The following is a 14,353-nucleotide window of genomic DNA, read 5'->3' on the forward strand; positions in this document are numbered from 1 at the left end:
ATGCAGGAGCTACGCCATAGGGTCCAGAACCTTGAGCGACAGTTGGCAGACCAGGAGCGCGACAGACGAGCCACCGATCCCAGCTACACCCCATCCCCTGAAAGCGAAGAGGGAGACTCCCACCGAAGCCGCCTGCGACGCACCTCCGCATCCCGAACGGAAGCGGAGAGCACACGCGAAGAGTCTCCGATCCCGAGAAGACGAAATGACACAATCATCTACTCCCGGGGCAGGGTAACCCGTCGCGCGGCACGAAATCGCGAAGACGGGGAAGGGAGGTCCGCGAGGACACGACAACCTGTGATAATGGGCACCACCCCATTCCACCGATCTATCCTCGAAGTCCGGTTGCCGAAACACTTCGACAAACCAACGGATATGAGGTACGACGGAACTCAAGACCCTCTAGAACACCTCACGGCCTTCGAGGCCAGGATGAATATGGAGGGAGTAGGGGACGAGGTGAGATGCCGTGCCTTCCCGGTAACCTTAGCGGGACCCGCGATCAGGTGGTTTAACGGCCTCCCGCAGGGATCCATCTACAGTTTCTCGGACATCAGCCGTGCATTCCTGGCCCAATTTACAACGCGAATAGCAAAGGCAAAGCACCCGATCAACCTTCTGGGGGTAACCCAGAGACAAGAAGAGCCGACCAGGAAGTACCTGGATCGGTTCAACGATGAATGCTTGGAAATCGACGGCTTAACCGATTCGGTGGCCAGCCTTTGCCTGACGAACGGCCTCCTCAACGAGAACTTTCGAAAACATCTTACCACGAAACCAGTTTGGACGATGCACGAGATCCAGACGGTGGCCAAAGAGTATATAAATGACGAGGAAGTCAGCCGAGTTGTGGCCGCCAATAAACGGCAGTCCAGCTACAATCAACCCCGGCAACAAGGCAACGGGGAAAGGCTAAAGGAACAAACCAGGGAAGAGGTGCAACACAAGGCACCAAGGACATTCCCCCGAGTCGGGAAATTCACCAACTACACTCCGCTCACTCTTCCCATCGTGGAAGTTTACCAACAAATAGCCGAGAAAGGAATCCTGCCGAAGCCCCGGCCACTCAAGGATCGCACTGGAGGGAGCAAAAACCTCTACTGCGATTACCACAAAGGCTACGGTCACCAAACGCAGGACTGTTTTGACCTGAAGGATGCACTAGAGCAAGCGATAAGGGAAGGAAAGTTAACAGCATTCTCCCACCTAATCAGGGAGCCAAGGAGACGTTATCGCGACCAAGACGAAGAAGGCAAAACCCGTTCGGCAAAGCGGCGACAAGACCCAGAAGACAAAGATCACGGCCTCACTGTGATAAACGTGGTGACGGCCAAAAATGCCGCACCAAGATCCAGATCGGCACACAAGAAAAACGTAAAGATATTGTCGATCTCCTCCTCGTCGACGCGAAACTCTAAGAAGCCTCCATTCATTTCTTTCGGCCCGAAAGACCAATGGTTCGACGACGCCCCGGAAAATCCACCCATGGTCATCACGGCCAGAGTGGGAACCGGTCTCGTCAAACGCATCCTTGTTGACACAGGGGCGGACTCGAACATCATGTTCCACAACGTATTCGACGCACTGGGACTAAGGGATGCCGATTTGACGGCTCACCAACACGGGATCATTGGATTGGGCGACCATTTCATCAAACCAGACGGAGTAATATCCCTACCAATCTCAGTGGGACAATCCCAGGGCCGAAGATCGGTGATGGCTGAGTTCGTGATCCTTCGAGACTCCACCGCCTATAATATCATCCTGGGAAGGAAGACGATCAACGATTTTGAGGCGATAATCAACACGAAGCTACTAGTCATGAAGTTCGTCACCGAGGACGGATCTATAGGGTCCATAAGAGGAGACCTTGAGACGGCAGTCGCTTGTGACAATGCCAGCCTCTCCCTAAGAAAGAAATCCAAAGAGGCGTCCGGCGTGTTCCTAGCCGACCTGGACGCCAGAGTAGACGACAAACCCAGACCGGAACTAGAAGGGGACCTGGAGAAGTTCATGATCGGCGACGCGGAGGAAAAATTCACGTTCGTCAACAAGAACTTCCCGCATGAGTTGAAGGAGCCCTTGGTCGAAATGATAAGGGCCAATAGGGACTTGTTCGCCTGGACACCGGCCGACATGCCGGGCATAGACCCAAAAATTATGTCGCATCATTTAGCCGTCAAAGCGGAGGCACGTCCGGTAGCCCAACGGAGGAGAAAGATGTCGGCAGAGAGGGCAGAGGAGGTGGCCAAGCAGACGGCTAGCCTCCTAGAAGCAGGTTTCATACGAGAAGTAGACTACTCGACATGGCTCTCGAATGTAGTTCTAGTAAAAAAGCACAGCGGCAAGTGGAGAATGTGCGTAGACTACTCTGACCTCAACAAAGCATGTCCTAAGGATTGCTTCCCCCTCCCTAACATAGACGCACTCGTCGATGCTGCGGCGGGTTACCGTTATCTAAGCTTCATGGACGCCTACTCCGGTTACAACCAGATATCGATGCACCGTCCAGACGAAGACAAGACGGCGTTCATAACGCCAGGGGGAACTTTCTGCTATAAGGTGATGCCATTCGGCCTAAAAAATGCGGGGGCAACATACCAAAGGCTGATGAATAGGATATTCCATGACCTCATAGGGAAGACAGTCGAAGTCTATGTAGACGACATCCTCGCGAAAACAACGCGACCCGACGACCTCCTGAACGAGCTGGCGAGTGTATTCGCGTCCCTTCGACAACACGGCATGAGGCTGAACCCCCTCAAGTGTGCCTTCGCCATGGAAGCTGGAAAGTTCCTTGGATTCATGATAACCCAGAGAGGGGTAGAAGCCAACCCGGAGAAGTGCCAGGCGATACTCCAAATGAAGAGCCCAGGCAGTATCAAGGACGTCCAAAGGTTGGCAGGACGGCTGGCCTCATTATCACGGTTTCTCGGAGCATCGGCAACAAAGGCCTTACCGTTCTTCAACCTCATGAAGAAAGGAATAGCGTTCGAGTGGACGCCTGGTGGACGAAATTGTGATCAATACTTTTCACAACTCAATTAATCCCCGGTGATGAACCCAAAAACTTGGTGTTCAATACCATGGCACAAACACAATTTCGCACAACTAACCAGCAAGTGTACTGGGTCGTCCAAGTAATAAACCTTACGCGAGTAAGGGTCGGTCCCACAGAGATTGTTGGTATGAAGAAAGCTATGGTCACCTTGTAAATCTTAGTCAGGCAAACTCAAATGGATATGAATGATGAATAAAACATAAAGATAAAGATAGAGATACTTATGTAATTCATTGGTGGGAATTTCAGATAAGCGTATGAAGATGCTGTGTTCCTTCCGTCTCTCTGCTTTCCTACTGTCTTCATCCAATCCTTCTTACTCCTTTCCATGGCAAGCTGTATGCAAGGGTTTCACCGTTGTTAGTGGCTACCTCCCATCCTCTCAGTGGAAATGTTCAACGCACCCTGTCACGGCACGGCTATCCATCTGTCGGTTCTCAATCAGGTCGAAATAGAATCCAGTGATTCTTTTGCGTCTGTCACTAACGCCCAGCCCTCAGGAGTTTGAAGCTCGTCACAGTCATTCAATCATTGAATCCTACTCAGAATACCACAGACAAGGTTTAGACCTTCCGGATTCTCTTGAATGCCGCCATCAATTCTAGCTTATACCACGAAGATTCCGTTAAAGAATCCAAGAGATATCCACCCAATCTAAGGTAGAACGGAGGTGGTTGTCAGGCACGCGTTCATAAGTGAGAATGATGATGAGTGTCACAGATCATCACATTCATCAAGTTGAAGAACAAGTGATATCTTGGAATGAGAACAAGCGGAATTGAATAGAAGAACGATAGTAATTGCATTAATACTCGAGGTACAGCAGAGCTCCACACCTTAATCTATGGTGTGTAGAAACTCCACCGTTGAAAATACATAAGAACAAGGTCTAGGCATGGCCGTGAGGCCAGCCTCCCAACGTGATCAAAAGATCTAAAATGATCCAAAGATGATCTAGAGATCTAGAGTGATCAAAAGATGAAAATACAATAGTAAAATGTCCTATATATAGAGAACTAGTAGCCTAGGGTGTACAGAGATGAGTAAATGACATAAAAATCCACTTCCGGGCCCACTTGGTGTGTGCTTGGGCTGAGCATTGAAGCATTTTCGTGTAGAGACTTCTCTTGGAGTTAAACGCCAGCTTTGGTGCCAGTTTGGGCGTTTAACTCTCATCCTTGTGCCAGTTCCGGCGTTTAACGCTGGGAATTCTGAGGGTGATTTTGAACGCCGGTTTGGGCCATCAAATCTTGGGCAAAGTATGGACTATCATATATTGCTGGAAAGCCCAGGATGTCTACTTTCCAACGCCGTTGGGAGCGTGCCAATTGGGCTTCTGTAGCTCCAGAAAATCCACTTAGAGTGCAGGGAGGTCAGAATCCAACAGCATCTGCAGTCCTTTTTAGTCTCTGAATCAGATTTTTGCTCAGGTCCCTCAATTTCAGCCAGAAAATACCTGAAATTACAGAAAAACACACAAACTCATAGTAAAGTCCAGAAAAGTGATTTTTAACTAAAAACTAATAAAAATATACTAAAAACTAACTAGATCGTACTAAAAACAATGCCAAAAAGCGTACAAATTATCCGCTCATCACAACACCAAACTTAAATTGTTGCTTGTCCTCAAGCAACTGAAAATAAAATAAGATAAAAAGAAGAGAATATGCAATGAATTCCAAAAACATCTATGAAGATCAGTATTAATTAGATGAGCGGGACTTTTAGCTTTTTGCCTCTGAATAGTTTTGGCATCTCACTCTATCCTTTGAAATTCAGAATGATTGGCTTCTTTAGGAACTCAGAATCCAGATAGTGTCATTGATTCTCCTAGTTAAGTATGATGATTCTTGAACACAGCTACTTATTGAGTCTAGGCCGTGGCCCAAAGCACTTTGTCTTCCAGTATTACCACCGGATACATACATGCCACAGACACATAATTGGGTGAACCTTTTCAGATTATGACTTAGCTTTGCTAGAGTCCCCAATTAGAGGTGTCCAGGGTTCTTAAGCACACTCTTTTTTCCTTGGATCATGATGAGCGGATAATTTGTACGCTTTTTGGCATTGTTTTTAGTATGTTTTTAGTATGATGTAGTTAGTTTTTAGTATATTTTTATTAGTTTTTAGTTAAAATTCACTTTTCTGGACTTTACTATGCGTTTGTGTGTTTTTCTGTGATTTCAGGTATTTTCTGGCTGAAATTGAGGGACCTAAGCAAAAATCTGATTCAGAGACTAAAAAGGACTGCAGATGCTGTTGGATTCTGACCTCCCTGCACTCGAAGTGGATTTTCTGGAGCTACAGAAGGCCAATTGGCGCGCTCTCAACGGCGTTGGAAAGTAGACATCTTGGGCTTTCCAGCAATATATGATAGTTTATACTTTGCCCAAGATTTGATGGCCCAAACCGGCGTTCAAAGTCACCCTCAAGATTTCCAACGTTAAACGCCGGAACTGGCACAAGAATGGGAGTTAAACGCCCAAACTGGCACCAAAGCTGGCGTTTAACTCCAAGAAGAGTCTTTACATGAAAAGGCTTCATTGCTCAGCCCAAGCACACACCAAGTGGGCCCGGAAGTGGATTTTTATGTCATTTACTCATCTCTGTAAACCTTAGGCTACTAGTTCTCTATAAGTAGGACCTTTTACTATTGTATTTAGATATCTTGGTTCTTCTGGTTCCCTCTCTGGGGCCGTGGTGCGCGAAATTGTGAACAATACTTTTCACAACTCTCATAATCCCCGGTCATGAACCCCAAAAACTTGGTGTTCAATACCGTGGCATTACACAACTTCGCACAACTAACCAGCAAGTGCACTGGGTCGTCCAAGTAATAAACCTTACGCGAGTAAGGGTCGATCCCACGGAGATTGTTAGTATGAAGCAAGCTATGGTCATCTTGTAAATCTTAGTCAGGCAAACTCAAATGGATATGGTGATGAACGCATAAAAACATAAAGATAAAGATAGAGATACTTATGTAATTCATTGGTAGGAACTTCAGATAAGCGCATGAAGATGCCTTCCCTTCCGTCTTTCTGCTTTCCTACTGTCTTCATCCAATCCTTCTTATTCCTTTCCATGGCAAGCTTGTGTAGGGTTTCACCGTTGTCAATGGCTACCTCCCATCCTCTCAGTGAAAACGATTGCATATGCTCTGTCACAGCACGCGGAATTCAGCTGTCGGTTCTCGGTCAGGCCGGAATAGAATCCATCGATTCTTTTGCGTCTGTCACTAACGCCCCGCCTGCTAGGAGTTTGAAGCACGTCACAGTCATTCAGTCATTGAATCCTACTCAGAATACCACAGACAAGGTTAGACCTTCCGGATTCTCTTGAATGCCGCCATCAGTTCTTGCCTATACCACGAAGATTCCGGTTAAAGAATCCAAGAGATATTCACTAGAGCCTTGGTTGCTTGTAGAACAGAAGTGATTGTCAGTCACCTTGTTCGTAGGTGAGAATGATGATGAGTGTCACGAATCATCACATTCATCAAGTTGAAGAACAAGTGATATCTTAGAACAAGAACAAGCGGAATTGAATGGAAGAACAATAGTAATTGCATTAATACTCGAGGTACAGCAGAGCTCCACACCTTAATCTATGGTGTGTAGAAACTCCACCGTTGAAAATACATAAGAACAAAAGTGATCATTGGTTTCGGCCCCAGAGAGGGAACCAGAAGAACCAAGATGAAAATACAATAGCAAAAGGTCCTATATATAGAGAACTAGTAGCCTAGGGTGTACAGAGATGAGTAAATGACATAAAAATCCACTTCCGGGCCCACTTGGTGTGTGCTTGGGGTGAGCATTGAAGCATTTTCGTGTAGAGACTCTTCTTGGAGTTAAACGCCAGCTTTTATGCCAGTTTGGGCGTTTAACTCCCATTTTGGTGCCAGTTCCGGCGTTTAACGCTGGGAATTCTGAGGGTGACTTTGAACGCCGGTTTGGGCCATCAAATCTTGGGCAAAGTATGGACTATCATATATTGCTGGAAAGCCCAGGATGTCTACTTTCCAACACCGTTGAGAGCGCGCCAATTGGGCTTCTGTAGCTCCAGAAAATTCACTTCGAATGCAGGGACGTCAGAATCCAACAGCATCTGCAGTCCTTTTCAGTCTCTGAATCAGATTTTTGCTCAGGTCCCTCAATTTCAGCCAGAAAATACCTGAAATCACAGAAAAACACACAAACTCATAGTAAAGTCCAGAAAAGTGAATTTTAACTAAAAACTAATAAAAATATACTAAAAACTAACTATATCATATCAAAAACATACTAAAAACAATGCCAAAAAGCATACAAATTATCCGCTCATCAAACCGAAACCAATGATCACTTTTGTTCTTATGTATTTTCAACGGTAGAGTTTCTACACATCATAGATTAAGGTGTGGAGCTCTGCTGTACCTCGAGTATTAATGCAATTACTATTGTTCTTCTGTTCAATTCCGCTTGTTCTTGTTCTAAGATATCACTTGTTCTTCAACTTGATGAATGTGATGATCCGTGACACTCATCATCATTCTCACCTATGAATGTGTGACTGACAACCACCTCCGTTCTACCTTCGATTGGGTGAATATCTCTTGGATTCCTGATACACGATGCATGGTTGATCGCCTGACAACCGAGTGCTCGCCTGACAACCGAGCCAGCCATTCCGTGAGATCAGAGTCTTCGTGGTATAGGCTAGAACTGATGGCGGCATTCAAGAGAATCCGGAAGGTCTAACCTTGTCTGTGGTATTCTGAGTAGGATTCAATGATTGAATGACTGTGACGTGCTTCAAACTCCTGAGGGCGGGGCGTTAGTGACAGACGCAAAAGAATCACCGGATTCTATTCCGGCTTGATCGAGAACCGACAGATGGATAGCCGTGCCATGACAGGGTGCGTTGAACATTTCCACTGAGAGGATGGGAGGTAGCCACTGACAACGGTGAAACCCTTGCTTAAGCTTGCCATGGAAAGGAGTGAGAAGGATTGGATGAAGACAGTAGGAAAGCAGAGAGACGGAAGGGACCAAGCATCTTCATACGCTTATCTGAAATTCCCACCAATGAATTGCATAAGTATCTCTATCTTTACCTTTATGTTTATTTCGTTTATCACCCATATCCATTTGAGTTTGCCTGACTAAGATTTACAAGGTGACCATAGCTTGCTTCATACCAACAATCTCTGTGGGATCGACCCTTACTCGCGTAAGGTTTATTACTTGGATGACCCAGTACACTTGCTGGTTAGTTGTGCGAAGTTGTGTTTATGCCATGGTATTGAACACCAAGTTTTTGGATTCATTACCGGGGATTATTTGAGTTGTGAAAAGTATTGATCACAATTTCGTGCACCAAGTTTTTGGCGCCGTTGCCGGGGATTGTTGAGTTTGGACAACTGACGGTTCATCTTGTTGCTTAGATTAGGTATTTTTTTTCAGAGTTCTTAAGAATGAATTCTAGTGTTTCAAGGTGATGTTCTTGTCATCACCAAAGCTGATTGATCTGCATCAATTTAGCTCTTGAATGCAATGTTCTGCTAAAGCTTGGCTAGCCATGTCTAATTTCTTTAGACTAAAGCTTTAGACTAACATTGCATGATTCCTGGAATTCTCATTAAGAATTTTGATACCTTTATTTTCTTTTCCACTTATTTTTCGAAAAATCCAAAAAAATTGCAAAATCATAAAAACCAAAAATATTGCATGTTTCTTGTTTGAGTCTAGTGTCTCATGTTAAGTTTGGTGTCAATTGCATGTTTCTGTTCTTCTTGCATTCATGCATGTGTCTTCATTAATCTTCAAGTTGTTCTTGATGATTTCATTGCTCTGATCTTTGAATTCTATTGACTTGAGTGTTTTGTGTTTCTCATATGCATTCTCATATTGTTAGTGTCAGTAGTATACAAACTGCTAAGTTTGGTGTCTTGCATACATTGTTATTTGATTTTAGTTGCATTATTTCTCATTATTAAAAATCCAAAAATATTTTTAATTTGTGTCTTTTCAAGTCAATAATACAGAGAATTGAAGATTCAGAACATACAGCAGAGGAATTACACAGAAAAAGCTGGGCGTTCAAAACGCCCAGTGAAGAAGGCAAACTGGCGTTTAAACGCCAGCCAAGGTGCCTGGCTGGGCGTTTAACGCCCAAAAGAGTAGTGTTTTGGGCGTTAAACGCCAGAATGTGCACCATTCTGGGCGTTTAACGCCAGGATGGCACTAGAGGGAAGATTTTGTTTTCAAATCAATTTTTTTTAGTTTTCAAAATCTTTTCAAAATCATATATTTTCAATCAAATCTTTTTCAAAATCAATTTCTTTCTATTTTCAAAAATACTTGCTATCAATTAATGATTTGATCCAACATTTCAAGTATGTTGCCTTTTCTGTTGAGAAAGGTTTAATGTTTGAATCATATCTTTTCTTGATAGCCAAGTCATTAATTTTCAAAATCAAATCTTTTTAAAATGTTTTTCAAATCATATCTTCTCAATCACATCTTCTTAAAATCAATCATATCCTCTTAACCACATCTTTTTCAAAATAGTTTTCAAATCAAATCTTTTTGATTTCTAATTTCAAAATTTGTTTCAAAAATCACTTTACTTCTTTCTCAATCATGGTTTTTGAAAATCAATAAGTGTTTTTCAAAATGTTTTCAAAATTTTTCACTTAATTTTCGAAAATTACTTCCCTTCTTCTCACATCCTTCTATTTATGGACTAACACTATTCCTTAATGCAAAATTCGAACTCCATCTCTCTTGATAAGTTCGAATTTTTCTACCTCTGTCTTCCATTTTTCTTTTCCTCCGACTCCTTAAGGAATCTCTATACTGTGACATAGAGGATTCCACATTTTCTTTGTTCTCTTCTTTTTCATATGAGCAGGAGCAAGGATAAAAGCATTCTTGTTGAGGCTGATCCTGAACCTGAAAGGACCTTGAAGCGAAAGCTAAGAGAAGCCAAAGCACAACTCTCTGTAGAGGACCTAACAGAAATCTTCAAAGAAGAAGAACCCATGGCAGCCGAAAACAACAACAATGCCAACAATGCAAGGAAGGTGCTGGGTGACTTTACTGCACCTACTCCCGACTTCTATGGGAGAAGCATCTCTATCCCTGCCATTGGAGCAAACAACTTTGAGCTTAAGCCTCAATTAGTTTCTCTAATGCAACAGAATTACAAGTTCCATAGACTTCCATTGGAAGATCCTCATCAGTTTTTAGCTGAATTCTTACAAATCTGTGACACTGTCAAGACTAATGGGGTTGACCCTGAGGTCTACAGACTCATGCTATTCCCTTTTGCTGTAAGAGACAGAGCTAGGACATGGTTGGACTCTCAACCTAAAGAAAGCCTGGACTCTTGGGAAAAGCTAGTCAATGCCTTCTTGGCAAAGTTCTTTCCACCTCAAAAATTGAGTAAGCTTAGAGTGGAAGTCCAAACCTTCAGACAGAAGGAAGGAGAATCCCTCTATGAAGCTTGGGAAAGATATAAACAATTAATCAGAAAGTGTCCTTCTGATATGCTTTCTGAATGGAGCATCATAGGTATTTTCTATGATGGTCTCTCTGAACTGTCCAAGATGTCTTTGGATAGCTCTGCTGGAGGATCTCTTCATCTGAAGAAGACGCCTACAGAAGCTCAAGAACTGATTGAAATAGTTGCAAATAACTAATTCATGTACACTTCTGAAAGACATCCTGTGAACAATGGGACTAGTCAGAAGAAAGGAGTTCTTGAGATTGACACTCTGAATGCCATATTGGCTCAGAACAAAATATTGACTCAACAAGTCAATATGATTTCTCAAAGTCTGTCTGGAATGCAAAATGCACCAAGCAGTACTAAGGAAGCTTCATCTGAGGAAGAAGCTTATGATCTTGAGAACCCTTCAATGGAAGAGGTAAATTACATGGGAGAACCCTATGGAAACACCCACAATCCTTCATGGAGAAATCATCCAAATTTCTCATGGAAGGATCAACAGAGACCTCAACAAGGTTTCAATAATAATAATGGTGGAAGAAACAAGCCTTTTCCATCATCTTCTCAGCAACAGACAGAGAGTTCTAAGCAGAATACCTCTGACTTAGCAACCATGGTCTCTGATCTAATCAAAACCACTCAAAGTTTCATGACTGAAACAAGGTCCTCCATTAGAAACTTGGAGGCACAAGTGGGTCAGCTGAGCAAGAGAATTACTGAACTCCCTCCTAGTACTCTCCCAAGCAATACAGAAGAAAATCCAAAAGGAGAGTGCAAGGCCATCAACATGGCCGAATTTGGAGAGGAGGAAGAGGTAGTGAACGCCACTGAGGAAGACCTCAATGGACGTCCACTGGCCTCCAATGAGTTCCCCAATGAGGAACCATGGGAATCTGAGGCTCAAAATGAGACCATAGAGATTCCATTGGACTTACTTCTGCCATTCATGAGCTTTGATGAGTATTCTTCCGATGAGTATGTCACTGAAGAGCAAGTTGCTAAATACCTTGGAGCAATCATGAAGCTAAATGACAAGTTATTTGGAAATGAGACTTGGGAGGATGAACCCCCTTTGCTCACCAAAGAACTAGATGACTTGTCTAGGCAGAAATTACCTCAAAAGAGACAAGATCCTGGGAAGTTTTCAATACCTTGTACCATAGGCACCATGACCTTCAAGAAGGCCTTGTGTGACTTAGGGTCAAGTGTAAACCTCATGCCTCTCTCTGTAATGGAGAAGCTAGGGATCTTTGAGGTGCAAGCTACAAAAATCTCACTAGAGATGGCAGACAACTCAAGAAAACAAGCTTATGGACTTGTAGAGGATGTTCTGGTAAAAGTTGAAGACCAATACATCCCTGCTGATTTCATAGTCCTAGAGATTGGAAAGTGCATGGATGAATCTATCATCCTTGGCAGACCCTTCCTAGCCACAGTAAAGGCTGTGATTGATGTTGATAGAGGAGAGTTGATCATTCAAGTGAATGAAGAATCCTTAGTGTTTAAGGCTCAAGGATATCCCTCTATCACCATGGAGAGGAAGCATGAAGAGCTCCTCTCAAAACAGAGCCAAACAGAGCCCCCACAGTCAAACTCTAAGTTTGGTGTTGGGAGGCCACAACCAAATTCTAAGTTTGGTGTTGAACCCCCACATTCAAACTCTAAGTTTGGTGTTGGGAGGTTCCAACATTGCTCTAAGCATCTCTGAAGCTCCATGAGAGCCCTCTGTCAAGCTATTGACATTAAAGAAGCGCTTGTTGGGAGGCAACCCAATGTTATATTTTATATATTTTTCTTTGTTATTTTATATTTTTGTAGGTTGATGATCATGAGAAGTCACAAAAACAATTGAAAAAGCAAAAACAGAATGAAAAGCAGAAAGAAAAAAGCACACCCTGGAGGAGAGCGTGCTGGCGTTTAAACGCCAGTAAGGCTAGCTGTTGGGCGTTTAACGCCCAGTCCGGCACTATTCTGGGCGTTTAACGCCAGAAAGGGGCACCAGACTGGCGTTAAACGCCAGAAAAGGGCAAGCACTTGGCGTTAAACGCCAGAAATGGGCACCAGCTCGACGTTTAACGCCAGAATTGGCTAAAAACGCATTTTTGCTTGCCATTTGGTGCAGGGATGACTTTTCCTTGACACCTCAGGATCTGTGGACCCCACAGGATCCCCACCTACCCCACCACTCTCTCTCTTCTTCACCAATCACCTCAACACCTCTTCCCAAAAAACTCTTCACCACTCACATCCATCCTCCATAAAACCCCACCTACCTCACCCTTCAAATTCAAGCCACTTTCCCCCCCAAACCCACCCACACATGACCGAACCATGAGCCCCCTCTCCTATATAAACCCTTCTTCACTCCTTCATCTTCACACAACCTAAACACCACTTCTTCCCCTTTTTGGCCGAACACAAAGCCATTCCCGTCTTCCTCATTTCTTCTTCTTCTACTCTCTTCTTTCTTCTTTTGCTCGAGGACGAGCAAACCTTTTAAGTTTGGTGTGGTAAAAGCATTGCTTTTTCTTTTTCCATAACCATTTATGGCATCCAAGGCCGGAGAAACCTCTAGAAAGAGGAAAGGGAAGACAAAGGCTTCCTCCTCCGAGTCATGGGAGATGGAGAGATTCATCTCAAGGGTGCATCAAGACCACTTCTATGAAGTTGTGGCCTTGAAGAAGGTGATCCCCAAAGTCCCTTTCAAACTAAAAAAGGGTGAATATCCGGAGATCCGACATGAGATCCGAAGAAGAGGTTGGGAAGTTCTTACCAACCCCATTCAACAAGTCGGAATCTTAATGGTTCAAGAGTTCTATGCCAATGCATGGATCACCAAGAACCATGATCAAAGTGTGAACCCGGATCCAAAGAATTGGCTTACTATGGTTCGGGGGAAATACTTGGATTTTAGTCCGGAAAATGTGAGGTTGGCATTCAACTTGCCTATGATGCAAGGAGATGAACATCCTTACACTAGAAGGGTCAACTTTGATCAAAGGTTGGACCAAGTCCTCACAGTCATATGTGAAGAGGGCACCCAATGGAAGAGAGATTCAAGAGGAAAGCCAGTTCAATTGAGAAGGCATGACCTCAAACCCGTGGCTAGAGGATGGTTAGAGTTTATACAACGCTCAATCATTCCCACTAGCAACCGGTCCGAAGTTACCATAGACCAGGGCTATCATGATTCATAGCATCATGATTGGAGAAGAAATAGAAGTTCATGAGGTTATAGCTCAAGAACTTTATAAGGTGGCGGACAAGTCCTCTACCTTGGCAAGGTTAGCCTTTCCTCATCTCATTTGTCACCTCTGTTATTCAGTTGGAGTTGACATAGAGGGAGACATCCCTATTGATGAGGACAAGGCCATCACTAAGAAGAGGATGGAGCACACAAAAGACCCCACTCATCATGAGATCCCTGAGATTCCTCAAGGGATGCACTTTCCTCCACAAAACTATTGGGAGCAACTAAACACCTCCCTAGGAGAATTGAGTTCCAACATGGGACAACTAAGGGTGGAGCACCAAGAACATTCCATTCTCCTCCATGAAATTAGAGAAGATCAAAGAATCATGAGAGAGGAGCAACAAAGACAAGGAAGAGACATTGAGGAGCTCAAGCACTCCATAGGATCTTCAAGAGGAAGAACAAGCCGCCATCACTAAGGTGGACCCGTTCTTTGATTTCCTTGTTCTTTATTTTTCTGTTTTTTCGAAAATTTATGCTTATGTTTATCCATGTTTGTGTCTTGTGATCATTAGTGTCTTAGTGTCTATGCCTTA

At 43.9% G+C, this 14,353-nt stretch overlaps 1 protein-coding gene and 1 non-coding gene across 2 annotated transcripts in view; one reads left to right on the forward strand and one right to left on the reverse strand.

Annotated features, from left to right (window-relative positions):
* The window catches only part of LOC140184205 (uncharacterized), a 30,208-nt gene continuing 15,855 nt past the window's right edge, over positions 1-14,353 (forward strand). Inside the window, exon 1 of the mRNA XM_072234512.1 lies at positions 1-3,022. Coding sequence (XP_072090613.1) covers positions 1-3,022 — 3,022 coding nt within the window. The remainder of the gene's footprint in view (positions 3,023-14,353) is intronic.
* On the reverse strand, positions 10,500-10,607 carry LOC112799540 (small nucleolar RNA R71). The gene has a single exon (XR_003201114.1). It is a non-coding gene; the product is annotated as a small nucleolar RNA R71 (small nucleolar RNA).

The sequence above is a fragment of the Arachis hypogaea genome, chromosome 4, assembly GCF_003086295.3.
Source record: "Arachis hypogaea cultivar Tifrunner chromosome 4, arahy.Tifrunner.gnm2.J5K5, whole genome shotgun sequence".
Lineage (NCBI taxonomy): Eukaryota > Viridiplantae > Streptophyta > Magnoliopsida > Fabales > Fabaceae > Arachis > Arachis hypogaea.